Consider the following 17,708-nt stretch of genomic DNA (forward strand, 5'->3'; position numbering starts at 1 on the left):
AACTCCTAAATACATAATATCAGGCGTTTAGCAAAGGCTGTGGTGAAGACAGAAGATAGAAGTGAAGTTTTCCCCCATTTTTTTTCTCCCCGCTTTGCCTTTTGTTCCATCAGCTGCTGTTTGATTTCCTCATGGGCTACGGCAATCTCTTTGTGAGTGTCCAAAGTCTGCTCGACCTCGGTCGTCCAATCCACCAGCAGGCGCCAGGATTCATTGAACTGCAACAGGATGACACGATCACATCGGTCAACATCGACGCTCTTCGAACGCACTAAACTTCCGACGTAGAAGTCTCTGGACGGTAAATGTCCGTACCTGTCTGGCATTCTTCTTGACCTCCTCGAGGGTCTTCCCTCTGTCCGCTGTGCGTTGCTGCAGCTTCTTGTAGCGGTCCTGCACTGTCATGATGAGGTTCTGGATCACGTCGCAGTCCTCCTTCCTGCTCAGCTCCGTCAGCCTGGAGCCTGTGTTCTCCACCGATGTCTTCTTCTCGCCGTAGCAGTTCACCTCATTCACCAGTGTCTGGAAAAAGCAATGGTTGGACTTACTAACTATGGGTGCCAGTCAGTGTTTTAAGAGAGATAAGCCATAATCTTAAGGCATACATAACCTTGGAAAACACATTACCCTATGTTCCTGCAGCTGAGCGCAAATGGTATCCATAACAAAGCTCGGAGCAGGAAGAGCCCAGATCGACTCCTCAAACTTGGCCATTTTGGTGAGAAGTTCCTGGACATTGCTGTGGAACTCCTTGGCCAGACTCAACCCTTCTGTGAGCTTTGCCTACAAGGACAGAACATTTCATAGAAAAGTCAGTCAAAATGGGACGCCGTTAAGACCATTAATCCTCTTCAATGGTGCAGGAAGCTCTGTATAAGGATCTGCTTAATAGTTCTGGAGAGTTATGGAACTTACCCTGCGCTCCTGGACTTTGCCGTACACCGAGGACCACTTCTGCTCCAGGATGCACAGGCTGTGCTCGGTTCCGGTCCCCCGGGCCACGTCGCTGCGCGCCAGCATCCTGTGGACGGTGTTCTTAACGTCCGTGTAGGCGTGAAGCTTGGACTCCATCTCCATAGATAATTCCTGTAATTAGTTGAGAAAAAAGTAATAATAATAGTGATATTGTGAAAAAAATATATATATAAAAAAAAAAATATATATAAATATACACACACAGTTGCACATACTGTATATACACAATTGCTATATATATATATATATATATATATATATATATATATATATATATATATATATATATACTGTACTGTCTGAATACAGTATACAGTATATACAGTGTATATATATATATATATATATATATATATATATATATATATATATATATAGTACTGTGAAAAATCTCAAAATCATCCAGTCAGTCTGGGATTACATGAAGAGCCAGAAGCAATTGAGACCTGAGCCTAAATCCGCAGAAGAACTGTGGTTCTCCAGGATGCTTGGAACAACCTACCTGCCAAGTACTTTAAAGAATTGTGTGAAGTGTACCTCGGAGAATTTATGCTGTTTTAAAGGCCGGGGGTGGTCACACTTATATTGATTTAATGAAGGTTTTTTCTGTTTAGAGCACTTTGTATGTTGTTAACTGATAAATAAAAAACATTCATGGCATTATTTTTGAAGGCATCCTCACTTTACAGCATTATTCCACAAGTGCCTGAAACTTTTGCACAGTAGGCTACTGTATATATATATATATATATATTATTATTATTTTTTTTTTTAAAATTTATATATATATATTTCAAATAATTTCTAGTGATATGGAATATATTTCAAAACATATACTTTCTGTTTCAGATGAAATTCTTTTCAGAAAAGATTCAACTGAAATAAGATCCGGACTATGTTTTTCATTTGTGAGGTTTAATGATAACATAGTTTTACCAGATGTGAGTTCAGCCTCTCGTTGGCAGAGTCAGGCATCCCCCACACTGTCCTAGTGGAGGAAAGCCTCAAATCTGTGTTCTCCAGCCACTGGAGCAGATCCTGGATCTCCATGGTAACATCTTGCACCTGTAATAAAATGGAAAAAAAACAACATATATATCTATATATATATATATATATATATATATATATGTATGTGTGTGTGTGTGTGTGTGTGTGTGTTTGTATATACAGTTTATATAATAGTATTATATAATAATAAAAGTAATAAAAAAATTAAAATGTTGCAATAACACAATTAACCAAAAAAATAGACTATCTGTATCAATAATTCACATTCTTGCAAAAATGGAAAATTAATATAAACATACACTGTAAGAAGGTGAGAGTAATAACAATCAAAATATATTATAATACAGTATTGCAAAAAAAATTGTGTTCATTTTTGTTCATTCACACAGTTACCAGTAGAGGACAGTATTGTAAAGCCATATTGAGGCCAATAACCTTGCAATAACAATTAAGTTTATAAAAATGTACTCTGTGTTTTGGGATACTTGCAACTATGTTGAAAGGTTTCACTCAACTGATAAAAGGATGGGAAATAAGTGAACGGAGAAACAAAACAAGCGTATTCTTTTCACCTGACTGAGGTTGTTTTCCAGCTCCAGCTGCCGGCGCTCAGTCTCGCAGCGGACAAACTCCCAGCGCTCGTTGAGCTGCTCCAGTCTGGACTGCATCCCGTGGGGGCTGTCCCCGGACCCGGCCTCCAGCAGGTCCCTGCCAGCCCGGTTGAGGGACTCCACCGTGCGCACGTGGGACATGACGTCATTCCGCAACACCTGGAGGTAGAGATTCACCATGGCACTGAAGAAATATTACTTTTCATCTCAGTAAAGTTTGGAGGTAGCCTCGTCAAGTCTAACCTTGTGTTTGGCCAGCTCTATTTCACAGGCCTGCAGGTCGATGCTGATCGGCTGGCCGCCCTGCAGTTGGTCAGCGGTTCGGGAGAGCCAGGTATGCAGCTCGTCCAGGGTGTTCTGGAACTGGCCCAGGCCCAGCAGCGCACACTCCAGTTGGTGCTGCAAACAAATGATCCCGCTTAAGACCTGATGAAGACAGGCTGATGCAGGGCCTAGTCTCGGCTCTTCTAGATTTAGTTCTTCTAGCGAACCAAACGCGCTCACCTGTCTGTTGACGGTCTCCGACTCCAGGCTGTCCCAGCGATGCCTGAAGTCGCACAGCGGGGAGACGGAACCCGGGCGCTCGGAACCCGGAGAGAGCCGACACACAAAGCGATGGTTCAGGCTCTCGATCTCTATCTTCTTCTGATAGAGCTCCCGCTTGAACTCCTGGAGGGTAAAGACCGTGGAGTGTCTCGGCTATAGAATCAATTTAGCTTCTACACTAGGATACCTTGGATTGTTCCCAGGGTGCGTTTTTTGTGTATGCACTTACCTTCAGATCGCACAGCTGCTCCTTGACCGATTCCAGGTCGGTTCCCACCATGAACTCCTCGGTTGACCTCAGCTCCGCCGACTTCAACCACTCAAAGAGACCCTATTGGTTGAACAGCAAAAAGGAACAGGCATAATTAACTGTCCTTTGTATGCACTGGATATCTACAATGGTTTCCCCCAGTGGTGAATATTTGCCGCGTTACGTGATTGTACTATTGAAGTCACTTTTGTTTCCAAACCCCCTACATGTAACCCTGCTGATACATTCCCTCTACTTTCCCACTCCTTTTCTATTCAAACAGTTCCACACAGTTAGCGCTGTCTGGCTCATTTGTTTCCCATTGGCACAAAGCGACATATTCTGTCAGCCGCTCGTCAGTGAAGCTGCGGGGAGCGAGAGACATATTTCTGCCCATAGCAAAAGAAAAGATAAAGGACTAGAGTTTTGTCTTTGGCAGAATGCCACGGCACTGCTGGGGTGAGACAGTCGCGGCCCTAACTGTCTGGACTGTTCCAGTCATTGTTGAGGACTACACACAGTCATGCATATCAAAGACCTAGAAGAAGTATATTTACGTATATCTACCCCCACCTGCATATTGTCCTGGTAAAGAAGGGCCATCTGCAAGGACTCCTCTAGCTTCCCGTGGCACTCGCTCCAGAGTTTGCTCAAGTTGTTCCACGTGCAATATAGCTTTGAGACAGGACATGATGACAGATGAGATATTTTACAAGAAAACTCAATAAACAAAACGAATAAACCGACAAAGCCAAAATCATGCCACGACTTTGAACATTCACCTCATCCAAGCTCTTGGTGACTTCTGGTTTGTCTGTGTCGCCACATGCCGACATCAGGTCCATTCCCAGAATGCCAAGGGTATCCAGATCTCCCTGGAGACCGTCAACGTCTTCCCGGACTGTCTGTGAGTTTGGACAAAGTGGCGCGTTACAATAAGGGATGGAGTCATTAATCACGGCCGCAAAGGGTCATTCATCTCAAAGAGGGGAGGCCCCCACACCAACCTGCATGGTCTCCAGGCTCTGGCGGATAGTCTCCGAGTCGGTCCGACTGGCGTTGAGGTCCAGGACCGTCTGCTGGGAGTCGTTAAGCGCGGCCGTGAGATCGCTGACGTCGCTCCAGAACTTGACGGCCAGATCCAGCAGTTTGAGCAGCCAGACGTCTCTCTCCTTGGCCTGGGTATTGGTCTCCTCCCAAAGCTGGGAGAGGCTGGACACCCTCTCTTGGATGGCTGCGAAAGGGGGGGGGGGAAAGTATTGGAAAAGCAGAAAAACACTGAGAGTTTAACTTCATGAAAACCTTCTAAGTAGGCGTACCTTTGCCGATGGAGCCGTCCCCAGCCGCCTGAGTGTTGGCCAGAAGCTCGTCAGCCTGGGTCTGGATGCTGCCGAGGCCCAGCTCCAGCTTGGACAGCTCAGATAATGTGTGCTTGTTGTCCTGCAACTGCTCCTGGATCCTCGGGGTCAGGCCTTGGAGCGACGTAGGACTCTGCACGCGGCTGCACAGGCGGTCCAGGCTCTCTCGGATCAGCGTCATCCTCTCATTCAGCTATCAGCAGAGTGGCAGAGTTCATCTCGGTTTACTACACGGCTCCGTGGAATACTCCATTCTGATTAGTCAATGGCGCCGATCAGCGGTCAGTTATTTCTGAATCATGACTGCGTGCGGTCCGCTACGTTGTTACAGCGTTAGCTACGCTTCATTTCAAATGAATGTTCTGTGTCAGTGTATTCATTTATTTAGTTAGTAGCCGTATCATAAGCGGGATAACGTGCAAAAAAAAAAAAACCTTCAGGAGGAACACTATGTCAGGGATTTTTTGGCGTTACTGGAGGATTCTACGCGTTTTCTCATTCACGCAGACATGCAGTTCATCACCTGTGCATATCGTGGCAGGGACTCCTCCAGGAGGTTGGCCGCCTCCCGCACCCTCTCCCTGATGGCCCGGTGCTGCTCTTCAGCCTCCGTGGACTTGCGGCAGAACTCATCCCCCTGATCGTGGTTCAGTTCCCACAGACGTTTGCCCAGAGAGCACAACCTTACAATCAGGGGCCTGTGCTCGGCTATGGACTCCCGCAGACCCTTGGGGGGAAAGGAGACGGAGAAGGAACACATTATATCAGTTTAGATGGTAGACAGGAAATAGAAGGGCAACATAATGAATAAAAATCTATGATAATTCAATTTAATACTCAACACTGAGTTTGATTTGGATCCCTTCAGCTACAGAGGTAATGAATGGTCTCATTGTCTCAGTGGAAGTGTCTAATGTGGCGAAACTAATACTGTCAGGGAGTAGTTTTAATTTGTCATCTCCACAGTATTACTTTAACGGAGCTGCTTTTTTTTGGAGTGCAGTATATAAGGGTTTAATTGTTCAATGGCAGAAGGGCAGAAAGAGGAACCAAATAATGGCTCTCCAATCTGGAGGAGCTGGCCTCCCGTACCTGTAAGAGGTCTTGTTGTTCCCGGAAGGCCTCGTAGCTAATGGTGCTCAGCGAGAGCTGGCCAATGAGGGCTTGGGTTTCCCGTAGCCATGGCGACACCTCGGCCAGGCCCTCGGAGAACTGTAACAGGAGCGACTGAGCGTGCTCGAGCTGCAGCACCACGTGGGAATTGGTGGCGGCGGTGGTGTTGCATTGTTCCTGCAAGGCCTCTATTGTGTTCTGTGATAGAGAGAAGAATCAAATCGTCTGTTTTGGGAAAATGTCAAAACGACAACAATATTAAGCATTCTATACTGTATAGCATGGTCGTGTTTGTTGATTGCACCTGCAGTTCCCCCGTGTCCCCTTCATCACTATATGTCAGCAGAATCTCCGCGATCTTTGCCATCTTTTCAATGTTAAACCTGTGTTGAAGGATCTCCACGGCCAAAATCTACCGAGGACATATGAAAACATCAATATTAACTCAAATAAATAGAACATTTGTATTACTGTGTTATTACTGTATTATTACTGTACACATGATACAAAAAGATGCCTTGAAATGCGTCTGAAAGATACAGTATATCTTCCTCATGGACCTCCTGACCTTCTGCTCGTAGAGCTGCTCTGCTATGAGCGTCGGGTCCAGAGAAACGGCTTTCAGTTTTTCAAGGCTCTGCACCGTGTCTCGGAACCAGGACAACTCTTTCACCACGGCCCGCTCCAACTAAGTAAAAGGGGCACACAGACATATTATATACAGTATGTATATATATTAGTATTTGATATAAATATATATAAATATTATAGGACTCTCAAAGTGAAGGTGTTAATATTAAATAAAATGATGTTAAATACATTTTGATAAAGATGATTTAGTGTTTCTGTTCTCAATAATCAACTCAACATATGGCTATAACTCGATGCACTGCTTTTGAAGTTTAAAATTATTTTTATAGGGCCAAATAGAGTTAATGAAAAAAATTGCGATTAATCATGATTAATTGTACATAAGTATCATGCAAATTATTGCAATTAATCATGTATGTTTATTTGTTTCACGTAATAAGTTGTTTAAAGACCAAAACATGGTAAGATCGTTCTCCAAAGAGGGGGATTGGTGGTGGTTCTGTGTAACAAAAAAAACTGTGCTCTTGTCATCCCACAGGTCGTCCACAGGACAGAGTTGTTGCAGCAGTTCTTGATGATTAAAGAATGAATAAAGAGTGGCATTGCAGGTTGAGAAGTTGAACTCCACTTGCAGACTAACTCTGTCCAAGATGCAATGGTACAAATACTCTGTGTTGTATGCCCAGCATGCTGACAGCACAGGTTAAAATAAATAAAAATAAAAATAATAATAAATAAATAAATAACTTCACTTCACTTTACTCGGTTGACGGCCCTAATACAATAAATATATTAAAATAGCCGGAGACGTTACCCTCTGTCTCTCAGCGGCACACAGTGCTGCGTCTCCGCCGTGGCTCTGGACCCCGGCGGCCCCCACAAGCTCCCTCTCAATGCGGCCCAGCCACAGGTGGAGGTCCTCCTGGCTGGAGGTGCAGCGGCTGGAGGCCTCCAGTGCCTGCTCCAGTCGCTGCAGGATGTCCAGGCTGCTGAGGCTCAACACAGAGCAGCGGATACGCAGGGCGTCCATCTTCTCCTGCACCTGATGGGCCTCCCCCTCTGACACCCGAGCGGCGGGAAAATTGAGCCATTCATTTAAATCCAAATTTTTGTTCTTCATTTGGAGATAATTGCTCTCAGTGCGGTTCAGTGGAGTCCCAGAACAATAGAAGTTGTTTTGTAACCCTCAGACTGATATACTGTAAGTGAATATTTCAACATGCTGTGGACCTGAAATTAGCAGTTCATGCTTAAAAACCAACCAACCAATTAGAGCAGTTGTATTAGAATTCATCCACTTGCAGCAGACTGCAGACTGAAAGTGCTTGGCTGCAGTTATTGTTGATAAAGGTGGTGCTATTAGTTTTAACGGGGCAATTGCTTTTTGACATTGTTGATATGGGGATTTGATACATTTTTTCATTAAATAAATACAATTACATTTAAAAAAAAGTGTAACATGTTAATTCAGGTTCCCTTCGCCCAATATTAAAATTAGTCTCAAGATCCGAAATCATTCAGTGTGACAAATATGGAATAATGCAAATAGTTTTTCACGGTGCTGTATAAAAAAAGTGTATAAATCAATACTGTGATGTTCAAATTAAATATATATTGTTTATTACATATTGATTTGTTTTATTACCTGATACAGCCTCCATGAGATCACAACTGGACTGCTGTACTTTCACCAGCTCTGCATTTTTTACTTTGATCTCTTCGACGACAGCCTGAGAGAAGAGTCGATTAATAAAAACCTTCAGAATGATGTACAGTATGCGCATTTAACACTCAGAACGGAATTATTCAGAGTGCGATTCTGCACCTTGGCTCGGTCCGTGGCCTCGGGGAGCTGCAGCATCAGTCTCTCAGCGTTCCGTAGCTCCGCTAAGCCCTGTTCCACCGACATCAGCCATTGCTGCAGGTCATCCACTCCCTCCTGAAAGAGCTGGGCCCTCGGCAAGATCAGCTCCAGGCTGGATCTCCTGCCAAGCCCATTCACAGTAATCATTGTGCGGTGGCGTCACAAGCTCGCTAACAGTTGTAATTAAACTGGCCTTTACCGCAACGGCGCTCATAAGCCCCCGTCACACACATCGAGGCCCTTTCATTTCATACTCATGCAATCACGCAGGAGCAAAGTAACCGATGAAAGATGGCCTAAAGCGTTCCACCTCAAGCACCTGCCGCATTAGTATTCTACAGCACCGCTCGGAGGACACTGCCAGACAAAAGTGCCTGCTGACCTTCGCTCAGCCTCCACGAGCAAGGCTTCCCACTTCTGCTCGAGGGTGGAGAGCTTGACCTTTGCTCCTTCCCCCTCCTCTCCTGGGTGGGCCTCCACCAGGCGAGGGCCCTGCGAGACCATGGAGTCCATGCTCCGCCTCCGGTCTGCTAGGAGGCGCTGGAGGAGCTGTGGAACGGCAAAACGGTCAAAATGGCCAAAACAGGTATCCCACGGACCATCGTTGCTAACCTGGATTATACCATTCAGAAAATGGATTGACATGTTTCTATAAGCGGTCGTACAAAGGTTTATGATGGAGGTCAATAGTGCCAGTCAGCTGCCAGTTATTTCTGAATAATGACCACTGATCTGTTAATAATGAGTAATATTATTGTGAACAGATCCTCTTCGCTTCGGGCTCTTGATCACCCATTGGGGGTTATTTTATGATAATGAAGGCTGGTTGGACATTATTCATTGCATATGCATCACATACTCATAGTCCAAATTAGTCCCATAGTCAAAAGATGTATGTTTTTGCTCAGGCTCCGTCAATGCTCACTGTTGCTTATAGTCGATATCTATGCTTAAGTCGGACAGAGCATTGACTTCTCATTGTAAATAGTTCATAAAAAATATTGTGACCTTTAATATTTAAGGCTTAATTTCAGAGTAAATCCACATTCTGTTGATGAGAATGAATGTTTCTACGTGCTCTTGTACCTGCACTGCTGTCTTTATGTCGCTGCGGGGAAAGCCCAGTCTCATGTGTCAAGCAGACATTGTTCAGGATCGGCCAGGTTCCACCTCATTTAAAGATCTCACAATGACTGCAGTTTCCAACAAAAAAGGTGAAAGACTCCTTTGCTCCTTTCATACCGCCAGGAAATGTTCACAAAGTCTTACTGAGGCTCCATTGTGACAGTGAACATCACCTATTCATCGCCGAACACAGATGAATTTATATCATAAATGGAGTGCTGAATTTTTTTCTGTCACCTCCGCAGCTTTAGTTTCTTTAAGTAAATCTTCCTGGTGTATCTTAGGGTTATTTCAAAGAGGACCTTTGTTGGAACTCATAACCCGAGGCGATGATGTGTCGGCATTAACACACCTTTTGTTCTTGAAGCTGGGCTTTCACCACTTTGACCTCGGAGGAAGGCGGCTTCTGACTGGCCGCCAGCTCCTCTATCTCACAGGCCCAAGTGAGCAGGGACTCCAGGTTCAGGAGAAAGGCCTCAGTGTCTGTAGACTCATCCCTCAGTGTTAATGCGGACCTCGTTCCCTTGATTTGGATATAAAGCGTGTCATGAGAAAGAGATTTTGGCAAAAAAAAAAAAAAAGCGAAAGCTAAAAAGCAGCCAAGCGTTAAAACCTACCCTCCATCGGTCCAGGCTGGAATCTTGATCTGAGCTAGAGTGGCCATCGCTTTGTAGCTGTGAAAGAAAAACAATTCATATGCAACTATGATATCTACCATCATACAATATGATATTTAGCAGGAGGCCAACTACAGTGCCACGAATACAGTAATGATGTGGGTGTAGTTGTTAAAACATATCAGAAATGAAAAAGGCTTGAAGGTGGAAAGAAGATGAAATGGATGGGAAAGCAGATGGTTAATTTGGTGGGTGCAGTTTTTTTTGTAAATGTATTATTATTTTTATTGACCTCAGCAAGTTCCTCAGCCACTCCATTGAGAACCCTCACAGTTCTGGTGACTATGGGGGACCCTCCTTTTTCTCCCGACGGATACTCCGTCACCTCCACAATCTCGGTCACGACTGTCTCTGTCACTTCCGTGACCTCGGTGACTTCGCGGGAAGCCAAGGTCTTCCAGGACCAGGGGCTGCCCTCTCTGGAGTCTCTCCTTTGGAAGCTGGCCCTCCTCTCCGCAGAGCCCTTTTCCGGGTGAGCCAAGGGGGACCTGCCAAACTCCGGGGGCACAGTTCTCCTCGTGAGCGTCCCATTTCGAGATGTTTTGATCGGGGAAGGGGTGCCGTGCCAGGCATTGTCCAGGGTGCTGGTGCTCGTGATCGTAGAGGCCGGGGAGCTTCGGATAGGTTTGTCTGAGACGGGGGTGCGAACGGCTTCCTCCCTTGCTTTGTCAGTTTCATCCTCTTGCTTCTGTCTCTTGATCTCTCTCTCCTTGCTTTTGGAGTCCTCCGCAGAGTTCTCTCGGACCACCTCCTCCTGTTTGGTATCCCCATGATGCTCCGACGGCTGCCACTCTCTCCGTCGCTGGTAGCACTCCTTCAAAAAGTCCTCGTCAGACCTCACATGCTTGGACTTTTGGCCCAGGCAGCCAGGTCGGCTGACCAGGTTACCCATCGTCCTTTAGCCCAGGGGCTTGTGAGGTAATAGGGGAGGTAAGGCCCGTCGGCCATGCATGCAGGAAGTCCTTCAGCTGCCTAGAATAAAACAAGGGGCCACTGAGTCATATAACAGTGGAAATTGCTTCCCTATTCAGATACTGATTTGAACCTAAACCAATTTTGGTGCCGACATAGCTTATTGAATTCACTCTTCGCGCAAAAAAAATTAAATCCTAGCAGAGATGATAACAAAGAAGGTTAGTACAAAAACCATTGCTTTGTCATGCTGTGATTTTGGCCTTTCCTTTGAAGTGAAACACTAGGTTAGCTACCAGCAGAGATACTTGCCCCTTTGTCCTCCATAAGACCATCTCAGACTCTCGTTCACAGCAGTTGAGGTCTAGAAATCTGTGTGACAGGCTTGTCCTTGGGATCAGAGTCCTCCCCCAATCCCGCTATTGAGTCTGGCACCCTGAGCAGGTCTGCCGTGCCAGCTCTGTCTCCTAGCACAACAAACCCTGGACCAGTCCAGGGGAAATCCATAGAGGATCTAATAAAAAATGGCAGCCAAAGAGATGCCGGCATCACTTAAACCCTATGCTGGGTGGTGATGTGTGTGGGGTTGTGAAGAGGCATATGATTCATTAATTGAAACCTACTGTATGTTGAAGGTTTTAAACTGTGTCAGTCACCCTGCTCTTTCCACCTGCTGTGGCCATCTTTGTTTGGACATGAAGGTTAAAGGTGAGTGTAATTATGTTGAGTCTAGGGGAGCTGGGGTTAAGTTTGTCAAGGGATCACAGGGTGGGTCCCTGTTCTCCTCTCCCTGGGGCCAGGCCATGTTTGTTCATACGGGTCATCCTCGGTCAGCAAAATGCATGGGGGGCTATGTCTCTCCACAACCCAAAGAAGAGAAGCCCTGAGAGGTGTTTTGTCATTTGGCCGAGCCAAATATGCCACATGGACGACAAGACACAAAGAATGGTCTGCAGCAGATCATTGCAATTTGCTTCATCTGATCTAATTTCCTGGTCCCAATAACTTGGACATAACCCCAACCAAGCTATGCCTTTGTCTTTAATCAGATGGGGGTGGGGGTCTCTGATGAGATTTCTGTGTGTACATTAAGCAAGTAATTGCCCTCATTGCGCATGTCTCTGCACAGCAGATGATGCAGTCCGGGTATATGGAGGTGGGGGGGGGGGCAAAAATCAGAGAGTGGCGCGCAGACAAAGCCTCAGACCCAAGATCAATGATTACTCTGTTAGCTTGAGTAGCTGCCCAGCGGTACCCCCCAGAGGGAGGCAGGGGGAGTGTCTGTGGCGGCGTCCACATGGGTTAACAATTCAGGAGTAAGGGTGTGCCCCGTCTGGTTATTGCACCTGACGGTGGGGTTGAACATTTAGGAACCAGGGCTGGCTGATGTTGTTATCTTATTTGGAGACAAATACTGACTTTTACACTGATAATTATGGATATGGATTATCTGGATTGTTTTGCTATAAGTAAATGTCCTCTCAAAATAATTACCCTTAGACAGAAAAAAATGCTTAGCTCCTCTAATTCAAACATATCCCAGGTGTCTCAGTCATCATAACCACTTAACCTGTCTTAAACTGCCCTTGAATCGAGCCTTTTCTTCGCTCTCAGTAGTAAATCATGAAATATGACTGCAGTCACGTTCCTAATTAATCGAATTCCAGACCATGGTGTAACGGTTTCTTCATGGTATATCAATATAGATATGAAAGAAACCAAACAGAAAGACGATGAGAAGCTACTGTAGATTGTATCTTAATTCAGAATTTCAAAATGTTGAATCTTGTGTCTATACAGCGTATTTTTGCCCGCACACACGTGTGCCCGCCAGGTACAAAGAGACTGAAGAGATGACGTATTGCTTCTATTGACCCATTTTCCTGACGCGAACCCGCCCATAAAATTCCTCTCCCTCTTCTACGCCAACTCACTTAGCAAACTGGGCAATATTCATCAATCAAAACAGTAGAGCCCCCCGACTCCCGTGCCGCTGGGTCCGTCACCGTACCAGCGAGAGGGTCCTAAAGTAGTTATCAGGATAGTGGTCTCTAATCAGGGCTGACAGCTGAGCATTCACCCATGAGACTCATAACATCTTGGGGTCGACATTGAACAAGGTCACACGCCTGTGGGACAGACAGCACAGACTGGTCTTGTTCATGCTCAGATTTTGTGTTGAAAGTGAAGCGGGAGGGCAAAACTGTGAATTCATTTGACTGGAGATACTATACTACACAACAGAATGGTCCGTTCACAGGGATAACATTTCACGTGGGGAAGTTTCTACAATAATTACCACAATTACTATGCTCACGTCACTGCTAGTAAGTACTCACATGGCAGTCTGAAAACCATCAGACTGAACGGAAAATCTAAACTAAACAACTTTCTCGAAAGCCAATCCCTGCCCGCCAGCGGCGCTTGGCACGCTTTGAGCTGATGTGAACTTACCCTGAAGCAGAGACGGGGCACCACCACGGGGCCTAAGTTGAGGAATTCAACTCGGCCTCAATCACCATTCAAAATGAAGAAGAAGTGCAGAAATGCAGCTTTGTTTGAGCATCCTTTGAACACCCCCCCCCCCCCCCCCGCCCCACCACCACCCCCCCACGTCCCAAAGTGAACGCTCCTCGCACACATGTCTTCCTAAACCCCCACCCCTCCGCCCCCAAAAAAACGCACCCTAAATCAAGCCCACTCATTCACACATGCCCCCTTGCAAGCACACTTTCCAAACACTCTCTCGCGCACACATGCCCTGATAACTCATGCTTTTCCGTTGCCCACAGCCACAGGCAAACAATGTCCCTCCTCCTCTCCCCTCATGGTGCTCCCCCTCCCTCCCTCCCCTAACCCGGCACTTCTCCTCCCACCGGCTCCGCTCTTCTCCCCTTTCTCCTTTGTTGCGGGAGAGCTAGCGATAGAGGAATTCCTTCCTTGTTAACGCCGCCAATAGGATGGTGCACCCAGACGGAGACAATGTAGTCCAACGGCTCAGTGCTACTCCCATAGTTCCCGGCCAAGAATAGTTTTCTCATGGAGGTCAGATTGTGGCGGTTCCTACCAACTGACGGCAGAAACGGTGGCACATGCTCCCCGGTTCTGTCTGGTTCAGGGTCGGTCCATGTACCCGGCGGTGGTTAAGGAGGCAAAAGCGCACCCCTTACCTTCTACTCCCAACCCCCCTTCTCTCATCCCCTTATCCCAAGCCCCTCCTCCAGGTTTTCTTTGGGATCAGAAACTCCATGCTGCTTGTGGTGGAAAAAATAGGGTTGCCGAAAAAAAAAAAAAGAGTTTTCAAAAGACCCCTACGCCGTCCACAGAACATTCACATGTTAAGTGACAGCTGCCTCAACCCCTCTCTCTCTCTCTCTCTCCCTCCATGGAGAAGCCACAAAAGGAGGGAGCCCCACCCAACAAATTCAACTCCACACCCTACCCCCCACCTTCTTCGCCCCCTTGTCCATTGAAAGCCAGTGCAGTAGGCTCCACAGTGGCGACAAAGACGACTAATTACTGTAAAACATCTCATATTACTTTTCAACTCAGCTTCGAGTCATTGGTGCTCACACCCACGAACAAAGAGCTCAGTAACAAACACAAACATAGAAAGGATCTCGATGGATAATACAGAGTCTTTTCCACAGCTTCTGGCCTGGGAAAGCAAAGGAAGGACCCCCGAGGTGCGAGGCTATCATTCTTTCTGCAGTCACAACATTTCCCTTCTCAATAAACAAAGGGCAAGAAAATGGAATTTGCATTTTAGGGGGTTACTGACCAAAACTGGGCTAAAACTTAGGGAATAAAAATGTCTGATGTCCCACTTCAGCTTCAGCGTGGAATAATTTCCACTGGGAAATATCTGCACAGACTGCCATTGGACAAGGCTGGAAAGCAGGTGCAACCAAAGAGCCAAAAAGAACAGTAATTACAGGTATGTTTCCCTCAAACACATAAACGTTCATCACTGCCGGGCTGAATCTAAGCAACTGCAACCAGGAACTCCTTTACGGTGCAATCCTCTACCTCTACCCAACCGCCCAAAAACTCCACAGAGCTCCAACCCACCGGATGGCGGTGGGCCTGCACGTACGCACCCACACGTACGCAATGCACCTACACCCTTTTCCTTTCAAGATCCAACGCACACATACCGACACACACACGTAGGTGCTCACAACCCACCCGCCGGCATCCTCCATGATCCACAAGGCCTTTTATTTGAGGATTAGTTGAAAGGGGAAGGGGGCTGGAGGGTTGATCAGGCGCAGAATTCATTACTTCTCCAAAAAAAACAGGTTTACACTCACTAAAACATTATAGCCACGACCATCATTTTCAGTTGAGATTTTACGTTTGTTTGGGAAGTGGTTGAGGATTGTGTCATTGGACTTCATTTACGAATGCAAACTGGAGTGACTGGTCACAAAAAATCCCGTTTCTGACTTGGAGGCCGGGAAATTGCCTTCTGTACATCATCAGACTAACCACATTGGAATCAATTGTCGTTGCCTCTGTCTATGAACTTAGTCATTCTGGATTAGATATGGAAGCCTTCATTTCAGGCATTTAAGGGTTGGGCTGTGACAGAGAGGACAATGACTTCCTTGCTGTCCTTTCTAAAGATTGAATGCAGTTAGTTTTAGTCTACATAACCATACAGCCAATAGGAGTAATGGGCTTTTCAAAGCAAGACTACAATGATGGTAAACAGGCTATTAAATCTACCCTGAAGGCACTCTGTGCTTTCAGGGTCTTGCAAGCTATTATCCAACCCTAAAAGCACCTATATTACAGCGCCCCCCTATTTATGTCATTCATTTCACCCCTCCAACCCCCTAATGTATGCCAACAGAATAGGAAAACAAAAGCAGGAAGAACAAACTGAAAATGCCTGTCACCCCGGCTGCTGAGAAAGTGAATTGAATGGAAATTCCCTGTGGGGTCAAGTTATTTAACCCCTGAGTACTCTACCTCCGATGCAAGGCTTTCCTGTCTGTTAATTCAAACCACATTTTCTTTCCCCGGATTTCGGATTTCTTTCTTAAACTTCTAACCAGCTCACAAATGAAGGAGACCAGGTGAGCGTACATGATATAATCCTCCCGTTTATAAGAGACAGGGGAGAACCCAAACCACAGAAAGCTGTTTGTTTAGGTCGGTGTAAGAGCTAAATGTCATCAGCTGTTTAACAAGCAGAAGAATGCCCAGCCCTCCCTCAACGCCTGGCACCCTTCTCTCTCTCTCTCTCTCTCTCTCTCTCTCTTTCTCTGGAGCGCTGAGAGGAACTGGCACCATTCTGACCCCACTTTGCCAGGAAAAAAAGAACCATGACACCTGATCTCTGTTTTTACCATCCTCCAACCCCCCTTCTCTTTACTAATTAAATCATTTCACTAAAGCCCCCCCGTCCTCTCCATTGCACTGTAACCACACGTCTTAAGGATCCGTTGAAGATCTTCAAAAAGGGCTGACGTGGTTGAAGAGCCATCGGTGCACAGGATTAGCCATCGTGGCAGCAATGCAGAACTGGGGGGGAGCCGTCATCTGCATATTCTGTCCTTCAGAAAGGGGGTAGAATGAAGCGAGTTCCGGAATGGACACGATTTTCCAAATTGATTGCAAATGGGAAGTCCAAATTCGATCACAGCCCTACCCCCACGTACTGTAAAACGGATTATTCCAACAGGCGTGTTTCCTTCCTCCTCCTCGGCCATCTCCCTCTCTCTCTCTTCTGCTTTCAAATTAAATAAGACTTCAATTGGTACTCCACAGAACATGGTAATTAGCCCTCTTCATGAAAAATGGGTGAAGAAGGGGGCTTCCCTTTTTGGAGGCCAACCAAAACCACTATTCAGCAATGCACACTGTCATTTATCAACAAAAGAGGTCGACCCCCAAGAGAAAGGACGCCAAGAGAGGTTTGAGGTGAATGGATGATGGGCTCCCCTAATGGTGGACCCTGCTGGAACGCGTGAATGCTGGAAATCACGGTCACGGACACTTTTTAGAGGCATGGTAATAATCCCCAGAGGGAAGAAAGTGAGGTGTTAAGAGCACCAGGGAGTTGACAGAACAGGGTGATAAGGGATTTTGATATGAAATTACTCAAATGGTAATCAAAACTCTTGATGGGAAGATTGCGTCAGTAGACGTCTCGTTCAATAACAGTTCAATCTTTTGATAATCACACCGTGCTCGAACTGCCCATTCAAGGAACATTTCTAATCCTATTATTGACTCAGCTTCTTCCCCCGCCTCAACAGCAAATAAAACCAAACAAGCCCCCGCCTTCCTAAGTCATGACGCCGTCCGAGCGGCGAAAAGCCGTTTGCCCGGCATCGGGAGCAGAGAAAAAAGGGGAATATAAAAGGCGGCGCTCTCTCCACCTCATTATTTCTGGTTTCGCTCAAACCGCCGAGCCTGTTTGTGAGTTGTGAGTGCAGAGCTTATTTAAGATGCAGCATCTGCCGTTGAACCCGTGGAAACCGGAGAGCCAGAGGACACAGAGGGCCTTTATGTAGCAGGGCCTCATCAATCCGGGGAGCCCCTTACCAACCCCCCCAACCCCCCCACCTAAATAAAAGTACAAGTTGAGGAACTTTTGACCTTCATCTGACTTTTCAAGAGATAAGACAAGATAGTATTTAGTAGTTAGTTAGTAGTTAGTGG

General features: G+C 46.1%; 1 protein-coding gene and 1 long non-coding RNA gene across 2 annotated transcripts; both read right to left on the reverse strand.

Annotated features, from left to right (window-relative positions):
- Positions 1-19: 19 nt before the first annotated feature.
- LOC307233483 (microtubule-actin cross-linking factor 1, isoforms 6/7-like) lies at positions 20-6,527 on the reverse strand (the record flags this gene model as incomplete). The annotated part of the gene is made up of 18 exons (XM_080004819.1): positions 6,433-6,527; positions 6,169-6,276; positions 5,844-6,062; positions 5,275-5,478; positions 4,713-4,944; positions 4,401-4,627; positions 4,176-4,298; positions 3,967-4,068; positions 3,373-3,474; positions 3,102-3,266; positions 2,841-2,996; positions 2,559-2,756; positions 1,912-2,040; positions 916-1,086; positions 628-783; positions 316-522; positions 99-218; positions 20-37 (listed from the first exon to the last, which is right to left on the reverse strand). Exons 2-18 carry the CDS (start codon positions 6,229-6,231, stop codon positions 20-22), a joined length of 2,592 nt encoding a protein of 863 aa, XP_079860945.1. The 5' UTR covers positions 6,232-6,276; positions 6,433-6,527.
- Positions 6,528-7,459: 932 nt separating this feature from the next.
- LOC307233975 lies at positions 7,460-8,395 on the reverse strand. The gene is made up of 3 exons (XR_013844284.1): positions 8,281-8,395; positions 8,101-8,185; positions 7,460-7,514 (listed from the first exon to the last, which is right to left on the reverse strand). It is a non-coding gene; the product is annotated as an uncharacterized lncRNA (long non-coding RNA).
- Positions 8,396-17,708: the final 9,313 nt, after the last annotated feature.

Source organism: Zeus faber (genome assembly GCF_960531495.2).
Source record: "Zeus faber genome assembly, chromosome: 8".
Classification (NCBI taxonomy): Eukaryota; Metazoa; Chordata; class Actinopteri; order Zeiformes; family Zeidae; genus Zeus; species Zeus faber.